This window comes from Lissotriton vulgaris, chromosome 1_1 (assembly GCF_964263255.1).
Source record: "Lissotriton vulgaris chromosome 1_1, aLisVul1.2, whole genome shotgun sequence".
NCBI classification, from domain to species: domain Eukaryota; kingdom Metazoa; phylum Chordata; class Amphibia; order Caudata; family Salamandridae; genus Lissotriton; species Lissotriton vulgaris.
The window spans coordinates 850,979,858-851,001,211 of NC_141685.1; the positions used below are offsets into that span (position 1 = coordinate 850,979,858).

A 21,354-nucleotide genomic window follows, 5' to 3' on the forward strand; every position below is an offset into this window, starting at 1 on the left:
TAATAGGATAGATCTGGCAGCCTTAGGCGCCTTTCTGATATTGTCTTCTCAGTTTCAGCCATGAAATACGTACCCCTCTATCGGCCCAAATAAAGCTAGTTATTTTAGACTGTATTTTTTTGAGCCACTCATCCTTAAAGGCCAATGGAATATTCTGGATAAAAAACGTGATTTTCGGGAGGATTGTCATTTTAATGATGTTCACTCTCCCATAAATAGATACGGGCAAATGTGGCCACCCCAGCAATAATTTCTATATTTCCTTCTCTGTCTTTTGAAAATTGGTTTTCCTCAGTGATTTTAATTCCCAGATACCCCATTTCCTTTTTAACACAGCTCTCTAGTGTAATCATATTCCAAGCCATTATAACTGTTTTTCCTTGGTTGATTTCCCAAAACCTGCCGCCAACTCAAAAACTTTAGGTAGTGCTAAACTAAGATTTGTGGTGTATACCACCAAATCATCTGCATATAACCCCACTTTCATCTGCCAACCCCTGGCCTGAAAAGGATGTATCTCCTCATGTTTTCTAATTTTCTCAGCCAGGGGTTTGATATAGAGATTAAAAAGCAGTGGGGACAACTGGCACACCTGTCTCGTCCCTCTGCGGATGACAAATTTTTCAGATAGCCTCCTGTTTATTAGTATTTTAGCTGTCGGGGTTTTGTATATCTGATTTACTGCCCTGCAGAAGTTCCCTCCAAGGTTTGACAATCTCAATACTTCATATTTACATAGGACCAATTTACTCGGTCAAACGCTTTAGTTGCGTCAACTGTAATAATCGCTAGTGGCACCTTATCTACAGATGCTAGATCAATAGCACCTATGAGACTATATGTTAAATCCTTGATATTCCGTCCTCTCACAAACCCTTTCTGATCTTCATGAAGGAGTGCTCCCACCACCCCATTCAACCTCTCTGCTAATATCTTCTCATAGATCTTGTAATCTGTGTTTAGCAGAGATATAGGTCTATATGAATCACAGCAGTCAGGTGTTTTTTTGGACTTAAGAATCAGAGTCACTATAACCTCGTTCCATGAGGGGGGGCTCTCTTCTCCCTTATCAAAAATAGCTGTAAATAGCTCACTAAGTACTGGCATCAAATAGTTGTTTAGCTTCTTGAAGACTTCCATGGGCAGAGCATCAGGTCCTGCTGCCTTGCTGGATTTCCCTTATTGTATGGCCTTTTCTATTTCTTGATCAGTTTTTGTGTTATTGATGGCAGCCTTTTGGGTTTCGGAAGCTTTCTGAGGTAATTCGTGTTCTAGCCAGTCTAAGACGCCCCTCCTTGTCGTGCATAGGTTTTCTTTATATACATCCTCCTAATATTTTAACATTGTATCCTCTATGCTGACCCCCGCTGTAACTGGACATCCAGCACTACCAAAATTGAGCTCTTTTATAAAACTCCTTGCCTGGTCATTTTTTGTCTTCCAGGCAAGTAACTTGCCACACCATTCCCCATAATTAAAATGGGCCAGCTTGCTGGCTTGCCATCTTTCTTGCAACTGCCTCTCAACTACCGCCAGCAGTTCTGTCTTAAGAGTCTGGATCAATGCTTGTCCCCCCTCATCCTCCACTTCATTGCACTGTAACTGTTGCTCTAAACTTTGAATTTTATTTTTTATACTTAGAATTTCTGCCCTACGTTGTTTATTTTTGGACAGCTGAATCGATGTAATCCTACCTCTCCGAAAAGCCTTGTACGCATCCCAGATGATCCCTATCGAAGCACTTCCCCGATTATTACAAAACAATTCCTGAGATTGTAAACCAAGTTTGTTTATCACCTCATCGTCGGCTAATATGGAGCAGCCCATAGTCCATCTCCGTTGTGCCGCTGAAGTAGAGGAGGCCAGCGTCAATGTTATCGCAGAGTGGTCAGACAAGTGTGCTCCTACGTGAGTAGTATCACGAACCTGATCTTTTATATTTTCATCCACTAGAAATAAATCTATTCTGGACTGATGCCCATATTTTTTATTATTAAAAGTAAAGCTTTTTAGGGCTCCCTTTTTTTCCCTCCATATATCGCACCATCCAAGATTCTTTATTGTGTTTTTATCAATGCTCTTAACTTGTTGTGTATTATACCTCTGCTTTTGGTGGAGCGGTCAAGGTTACCATCAAGAACCACATTAAAATCACCTGCCAATATGACCGGGTCAGGGAAATCCAGCAATTCCAAAACCCAAGTGCTAAATGGCGTGGGGTCATCAATATTAGGCCCATAATAGCCCACTACTGTATATAATTGATCGTAGTATTTGACTTTTTGCAATTGCTCACCATCCATTCTTTTCCACCCTACTATCTATTATAACCAATTGAGGATTGACTTTTATCAAAATTGCCACCCCCCTTATAGAGAGTTGCTGCTCTGTACAGACCATATTCTGTACCCATCTTCTACTTTTGAATAACTCTTGCATTTCATCATCGGTTAAATGTGTCTCCTGAAGTAAAATAACTTAGGCAGAAGAATATTTAAGATATTGTAAAATCCTCTCATGCCTGTGACATCCCCTTAATCCATTAACATATCATGATAGAAATGTTATTAAAGATTTCTGATTAGCTGCCATTCCTTTCTTCCTTTGTTTTCCATGACTGTACTGCTTCCTGGGTTCCGATGTATAAAGAGGACATCATTTTTTTGAATTTGTTCCCCATGCTCCCACACAGGTGCACAAAAAACTACTGTGATCCCCTCCCATTCCCACCCCTTTGGGAAACCCTCCTCTTTCTTCCTAATGGCCTAGGCCTAGGCCTGAGGAGGACCTGATTTGGAGAAATCAAATAAGCCACGTAACCCACCTAATATGTGTGATAATAAACAAATACTGCAAAGGACCCTTCACTCGCCACTGACAATACTATATGCCCTGCCAAAATTAAAAAAAAGACGCGTCTATCCAACTCCAGCTCCTGATATAGATCTCAAAAACTCTTCTGCCTCCTCAACCCTACGGAAGGTCTGCATCTTGTTATTGTGCATTACCCGTAAGATAGCCGGGAATTTTAACTGTGAGGTGGCACCCAAACTCTAGGAACCGGCCCATAATCCATATGGATGGCGGTTTACGCAGTGCGGGTTACAATATACGGTTTCCGTCATGGTTTCCATGCCGGCCTTTCTGACATGGAAATCCTGTCAAAAAGCATGTTTGGGGACCCCTAGCAAGGCCCCCTTTCCCTTGAGGTGCCAACCACAGGGTGCAGGGATTAACACAACCTCACATTTCTCTATGGGAGCATATACTATGGCCGGTATACAGCCGAAACACATGCTCCCATAGGGAAATGCGGGAATGCAACTGTACAATGCACCCACCAAACAAATAGTGGAAAAAGGTGATATTAGCATTCAAGCACTGAGTTGGTCAAAAATCAGTTGAAGGGCTTGTTTAAGCTCTTGATAATTTCAGGGCAAAGGCTCTGCACCACTGTGCTTTCCCTAAAATAATTATTTGTTGTACTTTGGTCTAAATGCAACTTTAGTTGTTGCTATTTACTCTTTAGTAAAATGCTTTTCTTGTGCTGAAAGTTTTCTTGTTGTATACCATCCCTTTACTTAGTTGTAAGAAAACTGAGCCATATTGTCCTGCAAAAATTTCAGAATACATCATGGACTATCTTATTAGTTACATACATTTTTAAAATTACCTTTTATACTTCTTTCTTCACCAAATGCTGTGAGCTACATGTTAGCCAGCTTAATGAAATAACATGCTTGTTTGTTTTACAGTTTGGATAATGCTGCATTTTCACCCTCTCACCCTGTGCTTCCAGTGAGATGCATACCACACCCAAATGAGTCCCCTTCTCTAGGTAAGACTTGTATATTGTTTTTTTTACAGTTGAGAAATGTATATAATGTGTTATTTGCAACCCATAAGTTACTGCAGCCTCTGTTTTAAAAAGAATAAGTGAAGGTCTCCCGCCTTAAAATCACTTGAATTCAAGATTGATCTGTTCCTCACACTCATCCCTCACGTAAACAGGGTAGCTTAAGTTGCAAGCTTCCACTTACACATTCTGAAAAATCTGTCACCTTATTAACATGCAGTCCTCAAAAAAGATGTCAATGTCTTCGTTATAGACAGATTAGACTATGGAAGTGCCATCTTGACATATGTTCACTAAGCCTCCATCACCCCACCACTAAAAGCTGTACTCCATTCAGCAGTAAAGTTTGTTATATCTGCCAGCAAATTTCCACACTTCCCTCCATACTGTACGATTTTTAATGGCTCCGCGTATTGCCAAGAATCAAATTCAAACTCTGCTGACTAGCCATAATGCTATACATGACAACATGACAACAGGCCTCAATATTGGGAAGATCTGCTCTCCATCACAGTTGGTTCTGGATTTATCAGAAGCCAAGACACTGTGCTCCTAGTTCTCAAATTTAGAACCACCTCCACTCTCAATCTCATTCGCCACTACAGCACGGAATGCCTTGACCCCTGGAGTTAATGACACAGACCTTGCTCACCTCCTTCAGGAAGCACCTCAAAAAGCGAATTTTTATTAGTTTATAAGATGACCTTCAGCAAAATCCCTGGCGATAACTCATCTCCCATAACATTTCTGCTTACCCTTGAATTGTTGATCCTTATGCTAGAATTCTTAACTCCTAGCTCCAGCGGATGCATTTCATTTCTTGTTTTCAGGTGAAATGCAGTAATACCGCTTGGCCAAGGTGTGGTACATAAACATATTAAATACATATAATAATATTAATAAGATAACTGTTCATTGATTGTTTTCACATGACGTTCACAGAGTAATAGATTACCACATTGTTTATGCACATCACTTTTCAAGTTCTAAACAGTAAATTATATTTCCACACAGCTAGACAATCAAAAGAAGGTGCTAAGTATCAAAGATAAAGTATTCACTTCCTGATTCCCAGCTCTTGGCATGCCTCTTTGGACATCCTCTTGCCAAGTACAGCGTTTTCACTAGTACAGCACATCTGTCCATGCTTCTTTGCCATTCAATAACTGTTGCTGCTATCGGCGACATACATTGTTTAATACTATTGCTTTTGGCAATAAGCCATCTCATTTTCCTGAACCTGGGGAAACCATCCTATTCCGTTATCCCAGATTACGTTTGTTTAGGTGATAAAGTACTGGTGCCTGTGTATTTCTGTCAGGATTCTTGCAATATTGGACCAATATCTCTGTATTATTGTACACGGCCAAGTTACTTGGAAGAAATCACATCTGTCTGTTTGACACTTTTGACATGGTAGGGTGGTGTGCCTGCTGTTTTTAAAAGCTGCTCAGACATGCAGTAGATTTTGTGAATTAATTTAAATTGGCTAAGTCTAAGTTTGGAAGATATCGTAGTGGACAAGCTGTCATTTTGGTTTTTCACCAGTCCCTCCCTTGCTGACCAGAAGGCCACCATCATGTCCAGTGCATTATTAGGGCTCAGTGTATCGGTGGAACTTATTTTACTCCTTTAATAAGAATCATAATGATCTTGCCCTCCAGTGGGTTATATTAAGAGACCCTATCAGTCCCAGTTACATTACATGATAAAAACATGTCTTAGCTGCAGATATTTTTACATTTGTGTTCTATGTAGCTAGATTTCTTCAGCTTAAATGTTAATCATCATTGTAAAGATGTTTTGTGAGAAATTTGGGTTTTGATTGACGGGTGGTGAAGAACTGTCTGAAGCAACAACCACAGTTCCTGTCATGGTAAACCACAAAAGTCACTAAAATAAACTATGCTTAACACTCTGTTAGATTGGCACAAAAGCAGTCACACTTAACTTAGAGGCAATGTGTAAAATATTTATGCAGCCCGCAAACAGTAATAAAGGTAAAACACAACACAAGAAAAATCCCACACCAACTTAGAAAAATAGAGTAAAATGTAATGACATCAAAACAACATAAATCTAATCGGTAGAACAGAAATTATGATTTTTTTAAAGGTGTCAGTGCAGTCTAGCACCTAAAAGCTCAAACCCCAAAATGGAAACATCCAGTCATGCGAGACCGCAGAAAGTTTAAAGGTATGGCCGACTGCGATAGAGCGCGGTTCGAATACAAGAAGTGGATTGGACCTAGTCTTGCCGGACCTTCGGACTTTGTAGAATTTTTTAGCAAAAAATGTCTCACAATGTAAAGTTCAGTGGTATAAGGCGGCTGGCTGGGTCCGAAGATGAGGGTTATTGGGGGGCGGGCTAGTTATGGAAGTTGAAAGTCTCAAGCGAGATCAAGCTGTAGGTTGTAGCTGTCGACAGCTCGACAGGGCCTGATAACTCTTCTACGAGGAGTCGCTGGACACGATTTGCTGCTGCTACGTAGCAGGAGCTGCTGTGAAGTTAGGTGGACCGGCGATGCACCTTGGGCGGATTGGTGAGCAGGTTGGTCCCAATCTCCTCTTCGTTTTCAGAGCACTTTTTGGCAGAAAATATTTTTTAAGTCCGAAGTTTTGGATTTGAGCTATCTGGACATATTCAGCCCCATTTCCAAGGGTCCAGAAATGAAGGCGCACCACTTGGAGGGTCAGAATTCACTCAGGCTGGGTCCAGGATCGGGTTCAAGATGGTTGGAGCTTTTTCTGTCCCGTAGGCTTAGTTCAGGAGGCCAGTCAACTAGTCTTTGAACTGACTCTGAAAGTCCTGGGTTCAAGCATAAAAGCAACTCTGAAGCAGCAGGGCAGTCCTCTGAGGGCACAAGGCAGGCTTCAGGCAGCAGGACTCTCCTTTTAGTGCAGCAAGGCAGTAGTCTGAAGTACACAGCAGAACGCAGGCAGGAGGGCAGTCCTCTGTGAGTTCTCCAGGGATCCATAAGTGAACTGAAGAGTGGGTCTGAGGGTACACATTTGTATAACTGGTGCCAGCTTTGAAGGGGAAGAAGCTTCTGGAGTTTCTACCCCCCAGCAAACCCCACCTGAGCACCCCCCACCCTCCCCCACATGAAGTGTCTGGAACCTCCTGCCTCCCTTCCCTAGTCCGAGTATGTCTTGGGGCACAAAAGGCTAATGTGAAGTTCTTGTGTGTGGGCTGAGGCAGCTATTCCCCCTGTAGTGTGACTGTCCAGGAGGAATACATAAAGGCCAACTGCAAACTACACTTAGTATTGTGAAACGGAAAACAGGCTTCAGGCACCAAATGATTAGGGCAGAAAAATGCCAACTTTCTAAAACTGTGCAGTATAATAGCTGCGGTGCACTCAAAACTTGCATTTTCAGAATTGTGACTTGGAATCTGACTTTACCATAAAAGAGGGGTTTAAATTATGATTCCGTAGACTCCAAACATGGCACTTGCACCTGCTTCCAAACAAAAGTTATCACTCATTAAATGTAATAAGATAACACAATGTTATACTAAGGGAGAGCTAGACCTCAAAGCAATAAAAAACAAATGTGTACATTTTTCACTCCCAGGACAGGTAAGCTTAAAAGTCCATCTCCAACTTTTTAAATACAATGCAACCCTGCCCTCAAGGCTATTTAGAGTCTACCTTAGGGGTGATTTATAAGTATTAAAAAAGGAGTTTTAGGCCCGGCAAGAGGTTTTTTTTTGCCAGGTCGAATTGGCAGTTTAAAGCTGTTCACAGGCTGCAGTGGCAAGCCTGAGACATGTTTTAAGGGGATACTTAAGTGGATATCACTACAAGTGCTGCAGGCCCACTAGTTGTATTAAAATTACCAGCCCAGGGTGTGTGGTTTATCACTTTATTAGGGACCTATTAGTGAATTAAATATGCCAATTTTACCATGCTTTAGGAAGTGAGCACAAGAAATTTAGCGCTGGTAAACAGTTGTAAAGTGCACAAAGTCCTACAACCTATAAAAACAAATTCAGCAAAACATTAAGGGAGAAGGCAAAACGTTTGGGGGAAGATTACCCTAAGGCTGACAGGTCTGACATGTTTGGTTTAAAAATTAAGCTGTTGTGCAAATATTAAAGATAACTTTAGTTACCCAAAATTGACAAATTGCAAAGATCATCAGGATTTGAATCATACATCCAAAAGCTTGCAAGTATTAAAACCCAAGAGTTAGTATACTAAATTTCTATTTAGTGTTCATGAGGTAAAACCTTTCAACTTAACAGGATTTCCATTACGGTTGGACTTTACCTTCTACAGCATTACCACATATTTTTGCTTATTTTCCCAGGTAGAGCACCCCTTGACTTTTGCTATTTTGTTTCTATGCTGTGATGTGGTTTTATGAAATTACAGATACAATAAATCCACATCACCAAGAGTTGTTTTCTTATGACATTAAAAATAAGCATAAACTTTAATAGGTACAGATATCTAGTGTGCGCGTATCAAGAGAGAGAGAGGACTAGAAAGCTAGTCCGTGTCCCCGCGGGATTATATGTATTATCAAAGAAGACTAGCCTAGTATGACCATTAGTGTCAAGACTTATTAGTTTTGTCATGGGCACCTTGTTGGTGAGTTCATGAAGCCCTCACCCACCAAACTAGTTGGTGGCATGCTTCATCATCGGGCCCACCCAGTAACACCTAATGTGTGCCAGGTGTGCTACGACGCCTGATTACAGCGGAGCTGGTATGTTACTAATCAGAGTCTTGACACTAATGGTCATACTGAGCTAGTCTTCTTTGATAATACACAGATATCTAGTGTACACATTTATCATTTCAAATGAGCACTTGTGTGTCCTACCCGAACATCATTCCTTGAACTCATGTATTGTGCCAACTTGAACTCTTATTTCCCAAAGCTGAACCCTTTCATCAGCCCACCATGAAGGCAAGTGTGCACCGTGGAGATACCAGAATGTGGAATTAAACTTTTGTGATTGACACACTGCATGCACAATGCTCTAGACATACTGCATCACAGTTACACTTGTTGTGGCAAATATGCAAAGTGTTTCATTCAAATGAAATATAGTGTTGCTATTCAGAACGTAGACATAAGCTCCCATGCTTGATCATGTCAGAGTCAGAGACTTATTTCATTTTCAGAATCGGATGAAAAACAAATAGGGCAGGCTTGAAGCATTCGAAATAGAAGAACAAATATATTATCTGGCAGGATCGAATTCTATAGATGCCAAAATCATTCTCTATATTACAGCATAGCAACTCTCAACAACATTATAAATGGAGGCGGCAAAGGCAAATGTTGGGGGTGCTGATACCGCTCTTATTCTGGCAGAGATAGTGAGACTGAGGAAGTAAGTCAAGGGAGTGCTTCAATGTTAGAATGTTTTGTTTTCTTAGGTCCTTTTCAGGTGCTCTTGAAGATATAGACAGGCCTTGGTTCTGACAAGGTACTTTATCTTTGGGTTCAATTTAAAATGATTTAAAGATTGCAGAATATTGACAAAAAGGTTGTATAGATGGCACAGTTCATATAAATTCTATCATACCGTTATGAATCTGTTAAGATTTCATCAATTGTCGTGTCAACAGGGGTAGTATTTAGGATGCAGCAGCAGTACACAGTGTTTTTTAAGTAAGTATATGAAATTTAAAAGAATGGATTGCTCATCTGGATACTCTCAACTGCTGTAGACCAAACCAAATCACTGGTAATCAATCTTGAAAAACAGCTGAGCATGAGAACACACATAAATACCACAACAAAACGTGCCCTGTACAATATCAAAGTCATCACAAAATCAAACCCTTCATACCACAAAAATGTCATCCGAGCCAAAAAAGCACATAGCCTCTAAGATAGCAACGCACAATATAGCAGCCATGCTTTTCGGAGAAAAATGCAATGGCCGCATCACCCCTACTCTCTCACAACTTAAATGACTCCCTTTAAAAGCAAAATGCATCCTCAAAATAGTCTGCATAGCACACAAGACTCTTCAGCTAGATATCCCAAAATATGAATCAGGAAGAAACCACACATTCAGGAGCACAGATCCACTGCTTCTAGACACAACTAACTTTAAAAAAGAAAGATCTTGTGCACACTCAGTCACAGAGAATGCTCCAATAATATGGTACTCCATCCCACTGGAAATGTATGCAAACCCAGCAACAGCCGAATTCGGGAAGACTGTAAAGTCATTATAGCTAGAAAGACACTTTGGACACATAAGAAAATAAAAATATAGCCAACACCGGGCAGAGAACCCGCAAGGATCTCAACACATAATATCTCAGACCAGATACTGATGACAAGGAGCAACAAAAACATCAACTACGTTCCTTGATGCCCCACAGCCCATCAACAACTGGTAACTACTAGGAACCTCCAGGCATCTTGTTACCCAATGACAGCATAGAGGTTACACACAGATGGATCCATTTTCACGTATAACAAACCACATACTGCTCAAAACCATACCATAAAACCATATCATCATTAAAGTATGACATAGGAAAAGGTGACACAAGCCAGTGAACTTGACACACATTTATAAAAATGTTTGAGAAATACCCAAAACAGGATATTTGCAAAACGTTTTTAGAAATGATCACTTTCATAATGGACAGCACTCTCATACTCTAGGGTCATGTACGCGCTGTATAAAACGTTTTATAAAATATGGGGCTTTTGTGGAAAGAGGCTTACACGCTACACTCTGGTACACGTAGTTTGCCCATCCAATAGCTCTACTACTGCTGTTTCTAGTTTTGTAGTTGAGAAATTTTTTAAGCCCATTGACTGACATCATGAAGTTTACTATGGTTCAAATCCTTTTTGCAAAGTAAAAAAAAAAGGTAAAGTCTCTTTTCCCCAAGGTAAGAATAGGAAAGCCACTCTATCGGATGGGCACATCCCCAACAAGAATTCCAACATGCTTATTTTTACAGACTTTACACGGTTGAAAATAAATCTAAGAGACCTGGATTTGAAGTACACAGTGTTTGCGGCCAGACACTGAGCCTCTGCTCACAAGAAGACTTCGTACCTCGCCCTCTCCTGTTTACACACAGCAGGGCAAAATACCTGGCATAGAGTATATTGGTCCATTCCCTCCTCGTGACGGTGATGGGGTAAAGATCTGATGATACCAAGGCGGATGAAGGTTGAATGCATGGGAAAGCAAAGCTCAGAGATGGCGGACTTCCTAACAGAGATATTCAAGCATTACTTTGCTGTGCAAGTGGGTTCAATTAAGTCTAGAGTGAACCTTAGGGTAGCAATTAAGTCTGTTCTCAGGGGCCAGGCTATTTGCATGGATGTGGCTCATTGACAAGCTAGAACCCCGGCTGCTATGGCTGTGAATGAAGAATTAAGAAGTCTTAAAGATGAATTCATGAAGATAGCTGATGATGTGATTTGAAGACTGAGGAATGCGCCAGTAGAAGAGTACTACCATTCACGTTCGCAAAAGAGGAAAAGATTTATTTCACTGGGGTATAGAGATTATAAGAAGTAGCTAACAAGGCAGGCAAATCAATAGTGTGGCTAAATAGAACGGAAGAAGAATGTGCCTGGAGGGTGATGATTGGGCTGCATCAGTAAGGAGGTACTGGTTAATTGATGCAGTTGTATTAATTCTATTTTGAATGACTTCATGAAAGAGACAAGCCCAGGAGGAAGTGATGCTTTCCAGTGTTTGCAATCGGGCAAAATGCCCGGTCAACCGGGTTTCACACTGGGTTTTTAAGATGTTGGCAAGTGCGCCTGGGACCCACAGTAGAAGAGTAATTTCTCAGTGATTTAAAAATGGCCACCTTAGCTTTAATTAATAAAATGGGAAATATATAGTAGAATGTGCATCATACCAGCCTATCTTTCTGATAAATAGTCAGATCAAAGCACTGGCTAAGTAATTGATTGGAGTAGTTTGGCACATACCCATCTGTGCATGTTCATGCAAAATAGATCTACAAAGATGACTCTCGGGAAGCAAAACAATAGCCTGAATAGGGAGAACTCTGCAGCAGAACTTCTGATGATTTTGGCAATGGGTGACATCATTTATGCCGCTTCAGATTCATTATGAGTTGCATGAACTGTGGTATATCAAATATTTGTAGGTGCGCCATGCATGACATGAATACAAAAAAGTGGATGTGGGACTGAACAGCGTTCTCTCCCCTGCAGATGATGGGATTGATGATTCATCTGATGATAGAAGCATGATCTCTGTCGTTAGGCAAAACATTTACAAATACCCCATTAGGAAGTCTGCCCCCATGATGAACACATAAAAACAATGCAAGCGAGTTAGAGACGTTGATTTGTCACAGATAAATATAAATAGAAGCCACGGCCAGGCTGAAGCAGTTTAAAATACTTTACCTGGTGTTCTTCACACATAATAGTAAGATGGTATTTTTCTGCATGCTCTTCGGAACTGTTCCATGCGGTTAATTTTCTTGGATGACGCTGGCAAGACAGTGCAATGAGCACTGGGTACTAATATTAAAATACAGGCCAATTGGAAACGGAAAAGTTATGTATCTTAAGGGCCTACAGGAAGCCAATGGTCCCAGATGGGGTAGCCTGGTTGTCGCAGATGGCCAAAATAGCAGAGCGTGAGAGAATCATTTACAGGATGAATGACCTGATAGAGTTTTACAATTGGTTCGCAGAACCGCTTGCTTCACCCATGGTTTAGTCAAAACTATGGAGCTCAGGTTGGGCTTGGGGGACCTCCCCGTGGTTGGAAGATGTCTCTTCGAAAGCCTTGATGATATGACCATAGGAAAGCCTGAAAAGACAATGGGTGAAGGGGTCTTGACTGCTCATACGAGTATATTGAAACTTGTTTAGAGTGGTTAAAAGTGCTACCCAGACTAAGCTATGGAAATGTAACTGAAGGGGGGAAGGACTGGTTTAGGGTTTGTTATTCGACCATTGTTTACTGTTTGTTATTGCTCATTGTTTCATGTATTCGGGGTCGACGCTTGGCCAGACGTACTATCTGAGAGACTCCTCTGCTGTATGTAAATGTCTTTAGATTATATGAAGTATTAACTTCTCATTCAGTATATGCCGGCTGTATATGATTGAAAACATTTACGGGTTTGGCTTGTGTACTTTTCTGTTCCCAAAAAGGTCAAATACATTTTGCACAAAGAGATACAGATAAAAGGGTGTGCCGGGAACCTGTGATAACAGTGGATGTTCCAAAATATTGGGCAAAATGTGGGGGCTTAGACTTTGACGTTTTGTTTTCGTGTGACAACATGTTACGCAATTAAGACCCTGATTGTTGGCTATAGCTGGATGATGTACTTGGGCATCTTGATTCCATTACTGCTTTCTACAATGTGTACTGCTTGTATGCTCCTGATAATTCTGATTTCAACTGTGAAAATTGTTTTGTTTTATTGCCTGATTTATCCATTCGCACATTTGAAAACATATATTTTAAGAGAATGCTTTAAGAGACGGCCTTCCAACAGAGATAAATAAGGAGGGCTGTATCCATGTTAGTGGGGCAGTCTAGCTATGAACTATGTTAAACTTCCACTCACAATTATTGTATGTAACATTATGTCGATGACCTGAAATTTGGGATGGGTTCTGTTCTCCTAAAACAACCCTGGGCCACCTTGTCCTTCTCTTCAGTAAATTGTAATCTGATGACATCTTATAAATGTTAAACAGGTGAATACTTTCTAGCAAATAGCGCTACCCAAAGTAGCTTAACATAACAATGGGACTGCCACTCCAAGAATATATTTGCATACAATGAGATACTAATTCTTGTTTGTGTGATTTTGAAAATCCCCTCAAACGTAAGCACTTGTGCTTGACATATAAGTAACCCCTATACGTTTTTAGGATGTCCTCAAATTTCTGGATCACCCTGTGATGTTGCTCTTTCTGCTTTCTTGTAGGAGCAATTAAAAGGTCTACATCTATGTCTTACGTGGACGGATACGTAGGAACATGGCCCAAAGAAAAAAGGTAAGTGAACCTGACACCAGCTCCACTCCTGCACTCATAAAGTAGAACTGCAGTGGTATAGGTTTTCCTTTACTCCTGTCCACCTAATCCCTCCAGGGAGTTGTCCCAGCAATGCCCACCTTTGACAACCATAACATGTCCTTTAGTGTGTCTTTATCTGCTATTTCTGTAACTGTCTGCCACCAGCATACTAGGGGGAGTCAGGTTGAAAATATCTCTGACCTACCAGACACTGCTTTCCTTCTGCCCCTTTGTACCCTTGCAACAAATGTTTATGACCCAAACAAGGGGGTCCTTTACTTTTATCCCTTTGACTGGTTTATCAGTCTCCCTTTAAGCGGGGGCCTCAAAACGTGCTCTTTTTGGTGATATGGTAACATGGGAGGTATTTTACATTTCTTTTCCTCTGCCCCTCAAAAGCCCAGCAGGAGGAAAATGGTAAGCTTACCATTGATGTCTAGTCTACCCTGAAAGCCCACCAACTTTGTGGACTCGCATACAGTTTCACAAAACTGATATCTTGTTTGGTTAATTCGGGCCTTGGGTGGGATTGGGTCCTTTATATCTGTTGATTTCTTTGGTGCTATTGAGAACTCATAGGCTTTGTTAAAGTACACAAGCACCATCTAGTAAGTTGGATCTCCACACCATCCTGTGACGTAGCCTGAGCCAAGTAGAGTTAAACAGAGTACTCAACCTCTTTGGACATGTTTGGTGTAAAACATATTCACAGGAAAACAAAAGCTCTTATACACCACACATGACCGGCGGTGCACAGACATAATATCGACTCCAAAATATCGTTTGGACAGAATATCGAGTTTTAAATATCGTTTGGACAAAATATCGACTAGACAGAATATCGACAGCCAAAATATCGTTTTTAAGGTAAGTGAAGTAATATCGACTGTAAATAATATAGACAGTGAAAATATCCAAGTATATAATCTAGATAGTAAAAAATATAGTTTTTAAAATAATATTTAATTATTTATAGTGTTTTTATGTTATAATATGTGTGAAAAGTGTCATTTTATTTTATAATTATTTTTAATTAATGATTTTTTTAATTATTGTGTAATTTATTCTGTAGCGGGTTGTGGGTTTATAGGGGAATAGGGTGGGAAGTAATTTAATTATAATTAATTAAATATGTAAATTCATTAATTGGTAGTAATAATTAATTAATTGGTAATTAAATAATATATGTTAATTATTTAAAATTTAATTGGTAATTAATTTAATTGATTAATTGCTAATTATGTTAAATTAAAGGGGTATTTTTAGGGTTCAGGGTCAGTTTTTAGTTTTTGGGTAAAGGGGTATTTTTAGGGTTCAGGGTCAGTTTTCAGTTTTTGGGTAAAGGAGTATTTTTAGGGTTCAGCGTCAGTTTTTAGTTTTTGGGTAAAGGGGTATTTTTAGGGTTCAGGGTCAGTTTTTAGTTTTTGGGTAAAGGGGTATTTTTAGGGTTCAGGGTCAGTTTTTAGTTTTTGGGTAAAGGGGTATTTTTAGGGTTCAGGGTCAGTTTTTAGTTTTTGGGTAAAGGGGTATTTTTAGGGTTCAGGGTCAGTTTTTAGTTTTTGGGTAAAGGGGTATTTTTAGGGTTCAGGGTCAGTTTTTAGTTTTTGGGTAAAGGGGTATTTTTAGGGTTTAGGGTCAGTTTTCAGTTTTTGGGTAAAGGGGTATTTTTAGGGTTCAGGGTCAGTTTTTAGTTTTTGGGTAAAGGGGTATTTTTAGGGTTCAGGGTAATTTTGGGGTTTTTGGGGTACATATACAATATTGCCTATTATTTAATTAAATTTTGTTACTATATATATATATGTTTTAAGAAATATGATTAAAAAAAATTATTTTTTTACTTTCATTAATTATTTAATTATTAAAAGTTATATTAAGTATTGTTAATTATATTTTAGTAATTAATTTTTTATATTAATGTAATTAAACATTGTTTTTAGTAAAGTCGATATTTTTTACAACAATATTTTTGTAAACGATATTTTGTACTCGATATTTTTGTACTTACCTGTTTGTACATACAAACTCGATATTTTGGTTGTAGATATTTTTTCCTCGATATTTTGGGTAGTCGATATTTTGGTAGTCGATATTATTTCAGTGATCCATGACCGGCATGTTACTGCATGTTACCTGGGCAAGTTTGGTAAACACTCCTACAATTCATTCTCACAAAATCAAACACACCACCACTTTACATTCAAATCATAAAATATTCACTCTACAACACCAATGTGCAACAAAATTTACCAGAGGTTACTCAAGAACTGCTACACAACCAAACCCACATGACACAGCGCAAATCCAATGTGTCACAATGTCGGAATCACTATAGGACTATAGACACATTCTCAGGCAACCAACACAGCTAGAAAGGCTATACTCCTGATACAATGTTGCTTTCCTGTGGTACTGAACACTGGCAAAATACTGCAACCTCTAAACCACAGCGAAGACATGCAATGAGGCATCTAATAAACAAGTTGTATTCTGTAGCAGCCAACTCAGCCCATTAGATGCATACACACCACCTTCCTCAACTTGTGCAGCACCAAATGCCATACAAATGACAATTAATTCCTCTTCCAAGTGTTAAATAAACAGAAATAGAATGCCTTTCTGAGACAGAACACCCCACTCTGAAGTCACACAACACCATAGCACCAACGCTACCCAGATAGCATTAGGTCTGTCCCCATTTTAGCCAACACATTTAAATAAAATGGTAAACTACGGTACTAAGACTACTACAAAATACCCCACAGTACATAAGTTTAAATAATTTGTATTTGTTTCATTAAATAAACCTTAGTGCAACAGTGACAGGCATATAATACAGAGTATAAATGAAATATATACAGTAATTTGCTTTAAAAAGATACACAGATGATTATAATAATTTAAAATATATATTAAAAGGAAAAATACCCAGATAACTATAATTTACAGATTAAAAGCGTTAATATATCTCATATGACGTGCATTCACAAGCATTCAAGGATTTTTCAACTACTGTAAATTTCATAAATATCTTAGATCTACTAAAAGTATTACAATAAAACTATAACATAAATCCCTCCGACTCACAGTTACCCTATATCAAGTAAAGCAGTCATAAATAAAGTGTCAAAATATTCCACATGGACAAGTATATCAAAGTAGTACCCATTATCACCCAATATATCAGTAATAATCTAGATTTCCCTTCTTTCACCCGCACAGACTCGGGGAGCTATTCGACAAATCTGTGTCTGCTTCCATGGCCAACAAACTATGCACCAGGTGTCCCGATGCTGTACATTTTTCCTTGTCCTCTTTTTGTCTCGTGAAACAACACAGCACTCTCCAAATTTGCCCCTTTAATCATTTATTTACGCCATCTAGCAATTGGTAGACCATGCAACTATTTCCAGTGCATAGTCAATTCTTGTTTTGCCAAAATCAAACATAAGTCCGTAATTCTAGTAGTAATGTCCTTATTTTTAGGGCAAGGGATACCCCCTAGGAGGCAGACGTAGGGTGTACAAGGGATATGCCGCAAGGTTATTCCATTAATATATTCTTTCTTCCTTCCAAAACCCTGCTAATGAAGGGCAGGACCATACCATGTGGAACATTTCTGGCCCCAAATCAATATCCCACAGTACATTACTATTTTGCCAGACAGTGCACACACCTAATCCGACATACTGAGCAACAAGCAACTTCCATCATCCAAGGATGCAAATTTAAACAAAGGCAACCCGCAGCTCTTTCTCACTAAATTGGAAGACAAATATAATAAGCACACAGGCACACATGCCAAGCAGGGAAGAAATTAATCAGGCGAGCAAAAACATATATTGGCTGCCCAATGGACTTCTTGCACACCCATGCATATCTCAACCTGCCAAGCACAACACACACTGGGTCGCTCCTAGTCATAACACTTAGGACATTTCAAACAGACTGTGGTATGCATGAATGCCCAGAACAAGGTAGTAATGTTATTTCTAGACAGCCCATAGATTAGGCAAGAACAAAGAGATATGTGCACTGTATAAGTACGTATGACATATGACATAACATATTCAAGCCTATCTCGTACAATCAAAAAGAAGCCAGTGATTTCTACTCCGTCCCCAGAGTGTAGAATTTATTTCATTCTATGGCTTGATGTAATCTAAAACTCTGCAGCAATGTATACTATTCTTCAGAGGAGGTTGTTGTATTTTCATTATTTACAATAGCTTGAGAAAGTATTTGTATTTTGGTGTCAAAAACATGATTTGTTTATTCTCTTTCCATTTAATTTAGATCTTCTGTTCACGGTGTTTCGTTTGACATTTCTTTCGATAAAGACAATAGTGCAAATATATCTACAACACACAGACCGATTTCGAGGTCAGTTAGCAACGAGGGTCTGAGCTTGAACAGCAATCGCAATGCAAGACCCATTCGAAAACATCTTTCATTCCAGCCGGTGAATGGGCAAAGTGATTCCGAAAGCATTGATGAGGAAAAGAGCCAAGCAAACCTTGACGAAGTAGTGCACAGCGCTTGCCTTAACACAAACTTGAAAAATGCCAATGAAAGTGGTCTGTGCAATCTTCCAAATGGACCTCTCCAAAACATGACAGAGATTGACACATTTGATGACAATCAGAATGAAGCACCAAGTCTTGAAGAAGCCTTGCAGATAATTCATGAGCCCCAAAAGCATTCACAGCTTCCCCAATCTGAGGAGATATCGAATGGTTTTTTCCTTCATGATCAGGAAGTTAACCTCCTTGATTCCAACATGAAAAGCCTCCATGACCTTAGATCCGGCAGCCCAGATATTATCGGAGATACAAAAGGCCTGCCCAGTCCGGTAACTGATGATACTGGAATCCATATTGCCTCGGATGACATTCCAGAGACCATGGATGAGGACTATTCATTAAAAGACTACACTGTTAGCATGGACTCTGACATGGATGAACCATCCAGATTTCATTCAGAGAATGAGAGTCGGTCTAATTATAATAGAGAGCCATTAAGTCCATGTCCCAGCTCGGTAAGTGCCAAGTCTCAGGCCGGTAGCAGTGCGTCATCAAGCTCTGGGGTCAAAATGACAAGCTTTGCTGAGCAGAAATTGAGGAAACTGAACCATGGTGATGGAAGAAGTAGTGGAAGCAGTTCTCAGAAGACAACACCTGAGGGGTCAGAGCTCAATATTCCCCATGTTGTCGCTTGGGGGCAGATACCCGAGGAGACTACTCCCTCACAGGACAGAGACACAACACAGCTGCTGGCATCGGAAATGGTGCATCTCAGGATGAAACTGGAGGAAAAGAGGCGAGCAATTGAAGCTCAGAAGAAAAAGGTAGAAGCTGCATTTACAAGGCAGAGACAGAAAATGGGCAGAACCGCATTTCTGAGTGTCGTCAAAAAGAAAAGCGACAGCATATCCCCTCTTCGAGAAGAAGCAGCTGGGGCTCAAAGTAAAAATGATGCCTCAGACCTAAGTAGGTTACAATTGTTGAATGAAAAGGCCTCTCCAAACAAAGCTGAGCAGAGAGATAATAAATATGCATTAGAAAGTGGAGAGTTCGCACAGCCCAAGTGGGCAAAGTCCCCTACCACGCCCGTAGAACCTGAAAAACAATGGAGCCTGGCAAGTCCGACTGAAGAAACTATGAGTGAAGGAGAAATTGGAGAATATACAAAATCAATTGAAAAGCTGAATTCTTCTCTAAATTTATTGCAGCAAGAAATGCAGCGCTTAGCCTTGCAGCAAGATGTGTTAATGCAAATGAGGGAAGAACAGCAGGCCTGGGTGATTTCACCTCCACAACCCTCTCCTCAGAAACAGGTTAGAGAGCTCAAGTCGACCATGAAGCCTACAGGATCAGTGTCTCCAGTACAGTCTTTTACATTAGAATCCCCCAGGCCTGTTCACCGATCTCCACAGATTACGAACAGGAAGTCTGTATCTTTCCCACCAAAGTTACAAAGGACTCCAAGGCCAAATGAACTAAAACTGGCCCCCCTGAATCGTACTTTGACCCCGCCTCAATCTGTAGACAGCCTCCCGCGACTCCGAAGGTTTTCTCCAAGCCAGGCCCAGACAAGATCATTTGTTTGTTTTGGGGATGATAGTTCTGTGCCTGAGCCACAAGCAAAGGAAAGTCCTTTGGACGAAAGCAGGTCTATGGATGAGGTAGCAGTTGATGAACCAGGAATAGAAACATCTTTAGAACAGGAGTTACAAGAATCAGAAGCAGAGGAGATTAGGCCTTACGTATCCAGCGTATCAGAAGTATTAGCTGAACCTATCACAGAAACTGTATGCGTCACGCGGAAAGATGATCAGCAGCCTTTCATGAGTTTTTCAAGTCCTAAAAATGCAAATCTAATTGAAGTTTCACTTTCGGATTTGAAACCACCAGATGCAAATCCCCTTGGTGAGAACGACAGGGAAAGTGAACAAGAGCGTCTTGAGGAGGACCAAAAAGTATGCTGCGGCTTCTTCTTTAAGGTAGGACTTTAAATACATGGATTTAGACAGAGATGGGGCAGAATTGCACTCTTGTTTCACCAGCCAGGCTACTAAGCATTACGGGCCAGATGTACAACCGTTTTTTGCGGTCACAAAGGGGTTTTGGGCCCATTTGCTACCTCAAAAAAACATGTGGACCATGTTCAAACTCTATTTTGAGAGTCGCAGATAATTTTCGACTCGCAAAATAGGGGTAGCGACTCGCTATTAGGAAGGCAGTCCAAGGACGTCCCTTCCTAATAGAGACTCTAAAACAATGTATGAATGTTTTGTGACAGCAAGTGCGGTCGCAATTGCAGTCGCAAAACACTCGCAGTTTACCACCCTTCTCAGAATGGTGGTGAAGCACTCGTAAACAGGAAGGGGTCCCTAGGAGACCCCTACCCCTTTGTAAATGCATGCGCAAACATTTTTTAAGGGCAGGCAGTGGTCCCAGGGACCTTTGCTTGACTTTAAAAAATAAACGGAACAGCTTCATTTTTATTTTTTAAATGCATCCCGTTTTCCTTTAAGTAAGATGGGCTGCAGCTGAAAAAAAATGCTTTAATTAAAAGCAGTCCTAGACATGGTGGTCTGCTGACCCCAGTAGAGCACCTTCCCTGGGAGTGCCAGCCATTCTCAATGGGGTCGCAAATTGCGACAGCCTCATTAGTATTCATGAGGCATGTAGTTTGCAACCCCATTCGGAATCGCAAACAGTGTCTCAGACACTGTATTACATTTAATTTTTCGACTCGCAAATTGCGAGTCGCAATTTGTGAGTCGCAAATTTCAATGGTCGTACATCTGGCCCTACATATTGTGTTTACTGGTTGTTCTCTCAACAGATTATGAGATTTCTGTGGTCTTAGGTGCTTATGAAGAATGTATTGCTAAAACAAATAGTCGAAATATAGAGGAACCAATATAAATATATACTGAAGCAATAGCCCCAAAATACTTCTATAACA

The 21,354-nt window shown here is 40.2% G+C and overlaps 1 protein-coding gene across 4 annotated transcripts in view; it reads left to right on the top strand.

Moving 5' to 3' along the window:
- CAMSAP2 (calmodulin regulated spectrin associated protein family member 2) overlaps positions 1-21,354 on the top strand; it is a 541,958-nt gene that overhangs the window by 418,339 nt on the left and 102,265 nt on the right. For all 4 annotated transcript variants that reach the window (XM_086957854.1, XM_086957865.1, XM_086957838.1 and 1 more), the window contains 3 exons: positions 3,756-3,838; positions 13,794-13,863; positions 18,178-20,383. In XM_086957854.1, coding sequence (XP_086813980.1) covers positions 3,756-3,838; positions 13,794-13,863; positions 18,178-20,383 — 2,359 coding nt within the window. The remainder of the gene's footprint in view (positions 1-3,755; positions 3,839-13,793; positions 13,864-18,177; positions 20,384-21,354) is intronic.